The 6,828-nt window shown below is 62.2% G+C and overlaps 1 protein-coding gene across 1 annotated transcript; it reads left to right on the top strand.

The window, feature by feature from the left end:
* Positions 1-518: 518 nt before the first annotated feature.
* LOC310919789 (digestive cysteine proteinase 1-like) lies at positions 519-6,225 on the top strand. Its single transcript, XM_083879334.1, has 11 exons — positions 519-594; positions 1,665-1,724; positions 1,968-2,060; positions 2,148-2,320; positions 3,078-3,321; positions 3,393-3,585; positions 3,689-3,882; positions 4,441-4,532; positions 4,619-4,780; positions 5,369-5,558; positions 5,864-6,225. The coding sequence occupies exons 1-11, from the start codon at positions 543-545 to the stop codon at positions 6,049-6,051; spliced, it is 1,641 nt and encodes a 546-aa protein (XP_083735460.1). The 5' UTR covers positions 519-542; the 3' UTR covers positions 6,052-6,225.
* The last annotated feature ends 603 nt before the right edge of the window (positions 6,226-6,828 follow it).

Raw genomic sequence — 6,828 nt, 5'->3', positions numbered from 1 at the left:
CCATCTCTCCAGAGCCGCCTTCTCCCTCCTCCTCGCCCTGCAGTTAACCCTCACAAGGTGACCTCTTTCCTCTGTGACAGCGAGTCCGGCTTTCAATGTTTCCTTCAATGTTCTCACGGGGGCGTGAGGCTCACACCAGCCTGGGGACCTGCTCCCCACACCGATGTCACCCTTAACCTGTCACCTCCTGACTCATCCCAAGAGCGAAGGAAGCCCGGTGTAGCCCAGTTTGGGGGGCGTCCCACAGATCCATGCATTGCACCCCCCGAATGCTGCCCGAGGCGTTTTGGGGCTCCTCCCGCCCCTCTCATCCCCCGCAGCGCCCGGCGTTGCTCCATCTCCCTCCACGGGGCCCTGCCGGGACACGCTCTCCCCGCCGAGCACCCCGGGGTGCCCGTCCCCCCGCCAGGCACCACATGATGCCGGTTCCTTCCCTCCTCCGGGGAGGGCCCCGACTTCTGCATTGGCTCCGCCGGGTTCGGCCGCCGCTGGCTCCAGTTTAAAGCCGAGCAGGCGGGGCCGGGCGGGCCGGGCCGGCCGGGATGGCTCCTCTCCGCTGGCTCGTGGCCGCTGCACTCTGCACCGCCGTCCGGGGTGAGTCTGACCCCCACCCTGGCACTGTCGCCTCTGGGGACATCCCGGGCATGGGAGGGAGATGGGGAGCCCCCCACCAGATCTCCGCCTCCTGCACTGCAGGGCAGGTTTCAGTCTGGGGAAGTGGTTTCATTGCTTGTTAGGCCCCGAAAATTGCAGTTCCTCCAAGACACAGCTGGAAAAGAGGGCAGGGGGATGTGCTTTGAGGGCTTGGTGGGGCCGGGGGTGTGAAAATAAGACTAAATTGAGGCTTTAACCCAAGGAGTTAAACCCAACCAGGCAGGGCAGCTAAGTGTGAGGGGACAGGGCTGGCAGGGCCACCGTGCCCTCGTGGGAATCCCTTTCTGGGCATCCACAAAGCCAGGCAGGGTTGGGAGGTGGCTGCAGCCGCTGCTGCTCTCCCAAGCCTGGCACTGTCTGTGGGTGCCCAGAGACGGCGTGTGATGGGCACCCTCGGCACAGCCTGGAGTGCAGGGGGGTCTGCTCGTCCCCGGCTCCCCGGGGGGTGGGGGCAGGTCTGCTCCCGGCTGTCCCGGCCTGGGCAGGGGCTGACGGTCGCTCCCGGCGAGGAGGAAGATGCTGAGGGAGGGAAGGGCTCGTTCCCAGCAGTTGTGTTGGCGTGGGGTTGCACAAGCTGGGAGCCCGGAGGGAGGCTGGGGAGGTCACTGGAAGATGCCAGGCAGAACCAGTAAAGTCCCTGGCACCTCTCACCCATGCCCTGCGTGTTGGAGACAGCTCGGCTGGGTTCCACCTTGGAAACATTCAAGGCCAGGGCCACCAGTGCTGGGGGTGACACTGGGGCACCAGCCCAACAGTCACTCAGGAACTGGGGTTCCCTGAGACTTGCTGCAGTGTCACAGCAGGTTCTGGTGTGGTGCTGACCCTGGGAGAGTGTCAGTGCCTCAGCATCCCTTGGACGTGCCTTTGGATGGGCTCAGGGAGCTCTTTTGGCCAAGCAGGGAAGCCCCAGGCTGCAGGGAAGGGGAGCAGTGGCCTGGCAGCTTCCCATCCCCATCTCAGCTGTGGGGCACACACAGAGACCCCTCACCCTGCCCCTCTCTGCCTTTCAGGACAGGATGATGGGCCCTCCCGCCCACCCCCTCAGTTTGGCTCCATCTACCATGTCCGAGGTAATGGGACCCTGCAGCCCCCTGTGGTGGGGAGGAGCAGAGGATGTTCAGCACGGGGTGGGACCAGGCTGTCCCAGTGCCAAACTGGGCACGTTCTCACAGCCAAGTGCCTTTTCCTGACCCATCACCCATGGGGACACTGTCTTGGTCAGCTGTGGGTCTGCAGACTCTGGGGGGCTCAGGGAGGGATGTCGGGGTTCTGAGGCTTTGGGGCTGACCTGTATCCTGTGCTGAGCCTTGCAGGGGTCATTAAGCTGCCCTATGCTGAGATCGAGGAGCCCTTTGAAGCCTGGTACAACCTGACGGGGAACAAGAGCCGAATCCAGTATTACGGAGGTAAGAGGTGGGCACCCAGCTGCTCCAGCTGTGCCCACCCTGCACCGGCAGGACACCCGTGCCTCAGTTTCCCTTTCCCTGGCACAGGGGAGGTGATAACCTACCAGCTGGCAGCAGTGAAGCCCTATGGGATGAGGTACAAGATCACACCAGAGACGACTGAAAAGGAGGTGAACGCCAGGAAGTGCTTCCAGCTGCCCGGCTCCAAGGAGGACGTGGTCACAGCCCAGAGTGTTTTCCCCAGCATGAAGGGCTTTAAGGTGAGAAACCTCAGAGCCTACATCTGACCTGCCTCCCAAAGCATCTCTAGGCTGTGGGAGGTGGTGCTGGGAGATGCTCCTCTCTGTCCAGAGGCTGCAGGGTGCTGGGGCTGGCCAGGACATGTCCCCACACCCCAGGGAGCAGGGAGGGTCACTTCCCCACCCGGATTGGGGCCGGACTCCTGGCTCCTTTCCCAAGCCCAGCAGCCGTGTTGGGACGTGTCACATCCCACACAAACGCTGGCATTTCAGCGTGGTTTGGGCAAGTCTCTGCACGGCAGCTCAGCTCCTGCTGGCCCCAGGCCGAGTCAGGGCTGGGCACAGCACGTGAGTGGTGGGGACAGCAGGTTGTCACTGAGCTGGACGCGTGCCTGCAGGGCAAAGGCTTGGGATCAGGCAGGAAAAACCTGAAATCTTTTCAGGTTTTTGGAGAAATGGTGCAGCCAGACCTCCTGCTTTAGGTGCACAGAGTGCTGTGCACAGTGGAGTGTCCCCAGGGCACCGCTGAGCCAGACAAGGGGGTCTGCCCTGTGCTGCACCTCAAGTCTTTGCCCCAGACAGGGGGGTCTGCCCTGTGCTGCACCTCAAGTCTTTGCCCCAGTTTCCATCCCACACACGGCTGTGTGTAATGGCCAAGGGGCCACTGGGTCCAGCTGGAGGGCCTGGTGTGTGCACTGGGCTGTGCAAAGGGGCTGGATGGGCAGCAGGTTGCCCGGGGGAGGCTGGAGCCCCCTCCCTGAGGCCGTGTCCCCCCCAGTTCCTGCGGGAGGAGTACCACGAGGGCCGGTACTGTGCCGTGTGGCAGAACGTCACCCGCTGGGCGCAGAAGAAGAACGTCTACACCCTGTGGGTGACCAACTCCAGCTGTGGGGTGGCCCCCGTGCACTATGAGATGCAGGGGTACAACAGCCTGCTGGGCTCCCACTACGACAAGTATGAAATTGCCTACACCGACTTCGACAACAGCTACCCCCCCTCTGTCTTCGACCTCCCCGTCAACGGTGAGCCAAGGAGGGTCCCCTCACCCTGCCTGTGGGGCTCGGGATGACTCTCTCCTCTCTTTGGTCCCCAGAGAGCAAGTGTGGGGAGCTGCCGGGGAGTGGGGCTGAGCGACGCGTGCTGGCGAACCCCATGGAGGACCTGGTGGGACAGCACCAGCCCTGGGCACACCGGGTTTTCCATGACTACCGCCGGCAGATGGGGCGGCGCTACAGCTCCGCGCGGGAACTGGAGCACCGGCAGAGCATCTTCGTGCACAACATGAGGTAACGCGGGCAGGCGGGGGGACGACGACCCTCTCTGGGCGTGCTGCTCGCAGCGAGGAGGTGGTGGCAGCGCCAGCTGGTGCTGTCCCCACCACGGTGGCAGGTTTGTGCACTCGCGGAACCGCGCTGCCCTCTCCTACTCGCTGTCCCTGAACCACCTGGCCGACCGCACCCCGCAGGAACTGGCAGCGCTGCGAGGCCGCCGCCGCAGCCGCGCCCCCAACAACGGGCTGCCCTTCCCCACGGAGCTCTACAGCCGCATCATCCTGCCCGAGAGCCTCGACTGGCGCATGTACGGTACGTGTGGGCTCAGGAGCTCCCCTGCTCCCCGTCACTGCGCCGGGGAGCCTGTGGGGCTGTGCTATCCCTTGGGGTGCACATCTTGGTGAGATGCTGGAACAGGCTGTATGGAGAACCTGGGGCTGTCCAAGGCCAGGTTGGACAGGGCTTGGAGCAACCTGGGATAGTGGAAGGTGTCCCTGCCCACGGCAGGGGTGGGACGAGATGGTGTTTGAGGTGCCTTCCAATGGAAACCATCCTGTGTTTCTGTGATTAAAGGCAGCCGGGTCAGCACTTGGCCCTGAATTCACTCTGGTGCCCCAGGGACAGATGTGACACCTGAAGTGACATCTGGCTTCACCCCTGTCCCCATCAGCTGGGAGTGACACCCCCAGAGCTTGCCCCTAGCCAAGGGCAGGGGTTCCAGGTTTGCTGGTGCATTCCCCTCCTCCTCAGTTAGCACCAAGATCTGGCTGTGCTGCCTCTGGACCTCAGTTCCTGCCTCAGTTTCCCTTCCACCTGCCTCCATCCCTTGGTGTCAGCCCAGTCTCTCATGCCCTGCTCTGCTGTCCCCAGGTGCTGTCACCCCTGTGAAGGATCAGGCTGTCTGTGGGTCGTGCTGGAGCTTTGCTACAACAGGAGCCATGGAAGGTGCCCTCTTCCTCAAGGTGGGAGCAGAGCTGTGCCCTACAGGGTGGATGGGGCACAGCTGGAGGGTGCCTGTCCCCATCCCTGCACTGTGTCACCCCCGCAGACCGGCGTGCTGACCCCCCTGTCCCAACAAGTCCTCATCGACTGCTCCTGGGGCTTCGGGAACTACGCCTGCGATGGGGGCGAGGAGTGGCGAGCTTATGAGTGGATCAAAAAGCATGGGGGCATTGCCAGCACTGAGTCCTATGGCTCCTACAGGGGGCAGGTGAGGGTGGCCCCTTGTCCCTGATGGCCTTCCTGACATCTTGGGGCTTTAAAGCCATCGTGGGACCCACCTGGATGAGTCAGAGGCACTAACAGGCTCTGGAGATGAGGATGTCACCTTGTCCCTAAGGCAGCAGGGTGCTGTAGTGCACAGTACTGCCAAAGCCAAGCCCCAGGGCTAATCCAGGTGGTTTTGTCACCGTGTCCCTCATTTTCTCTTCTTGCAAAACCGGGACAAGGCTCCTCCACCTGTGCATGGTGCTGTGAGTCACTCCATACCCTGGGGTACCCAGGGATGGAGCAAAGCTGCCTGAGGATGGGGATGGGGATGGGGATGTGGCAACAAGATGCAGGCAACAGCCCTCCAGGACTTTGGGTGCAGAGCCAGGTCCCCGTGGTGTGTCCTTGAGCAACTGGGAAAACATCCCCACCACCCTGGGCTTGGGAGGACAGCGGGGTCAGAGCCAGGATGCTCTCACAGCCCAAATTCCAGATCACTCCCTGCATCCGCAGGGTCGGGCAGGGGGGTGGGGTCCCAGTGAGGGATCCTGGGGGGTCCTGATAACAGTGTGTGTCCCTTGGGGTGTAGAATGGCTTGTGCCACTACAACCAGTCTGAGATGCTGGCCAAGATCACGGGCTACGTCAACGTCACCTCAGGCAACATCACGGCGCTCAAAGCTGCCATCTACAAACACGGCCCCGTGGCCGTCAGCATCGACGCCTCACACAAGACCTTCTCCTTCTACTCCAACGGCATCTACTACGAGCCCAAGTGTGGTGAGACCAGCAGCACAGGGGCGTGGGAGGTCCTGGACACCCAAGGAGATGCCAGAGCACCTAGGTCCCATATTTTTGGTCAAGAGAGGGGTGGAGGGGATGAACCCTGAAGTGCTCCGCAGCACTGGGGGTTGCCCTGGGAGCAGGGAGGCTGTCTGGACTGGGATGTCCTCTGGACAGGGATTACTGGACAGGGATCTTCTCCAGGCAGGGATGGTCTCCAGAAGGGAATGGTCTCTGGACAAGGATGCTCACCAGACAGGGGCGCTATTCGAGTGAGCCCTGTCCCATGCCATTCCCTGCAGATAACACACCGGGATCACTGGACCATGCGGTGCTGGCCGTGGGCTACGGAGTCCTGCAGGGAGAGACCTACTGGCTCATCAAGAACTCCTGGTCCACATACTGGGGCAATGATGGCTACATCCTTATGGCCATGAAGGACAACAACTGTGGTGTGGCCACTGAGGCCACCTACCCCATCTTGGCCTGAGCCACCCTGGCTCTGCAGGGGGAGCCCTGGGTGACATTCTCAGCACTCAGCCCTGGATCAGGCCCTTCGGTGGAACCATCAGGATGCCGGGGACACAATGGGACAGGCCTGTTCAGTGCTGGACACAGGGCAGGACAGGGACACAGCACTGGGCTTGCCAATAAAGACACTGGAAAAATACTGGATGGCTTCTACAGGAGGGATTCAATTGCTGCCCACACAGCAGTGCCCCCTGTGCCCCAGGGACACATCCTATACAGATCCCTGTCCCCAGCCTGGTTTTCTGGGTCCTGTGGGAGCCTAGGGGCCTCCTGGGGAGGGGACAATCCCGCCTGGTAGAGCCAGCTGGCTCTCACAGCCAGTCTCAGACACTCGAGGCAAGGGGAGCGGCTCTTCCAGCTCCGAGGTGGAGCACAAACAACCCCAGGGATTTCTGCTGAGATGGGAAATTCCTGGCATGGGGTGTTGGGGAGGGGGAGGACCTCCACCCTGTGCCCCACTGCCCGAGTGCCTGTTGTGGCTGCGGGTGGGGATTTTGTCACCAGGGTGTTGGCACCTTCACTCTCTGGGGCTGCTCCCCTTTTACACCATGGCTGTGGCTCAGCTGGGTGCTCTTAGTTTGGGCTCAAGCCAGCCTGGAGAGCAGGATCAGTGCACAAGGATACTGAAACAGGGTGGGAAGTTCTCCCTGCCCTGACCCTGGTAGTCTCTCATCTTAGCTGGCACATCCCTGGGGCAGGAGGCACCTCTGCAGGCGTGGGCAGCACTGGGGAGCTG

The sequence above is a fragment of the Zosterops lateralis genome, assembly GCF_965231275.1.
Source record: "Zosterops lateralis genome assembly, chromosome: 28".
Lineage (NCBI taxonomy): Eukaryota > Metazoa > Chordata > Aves > Passeriformes > Zosteropidae > Zosterops > Zosterops lateralis.
Note: the sequence above shows the minus strand (reverse complement) of the source record. Positions and strands in the feature narration are given on the sequence as shown.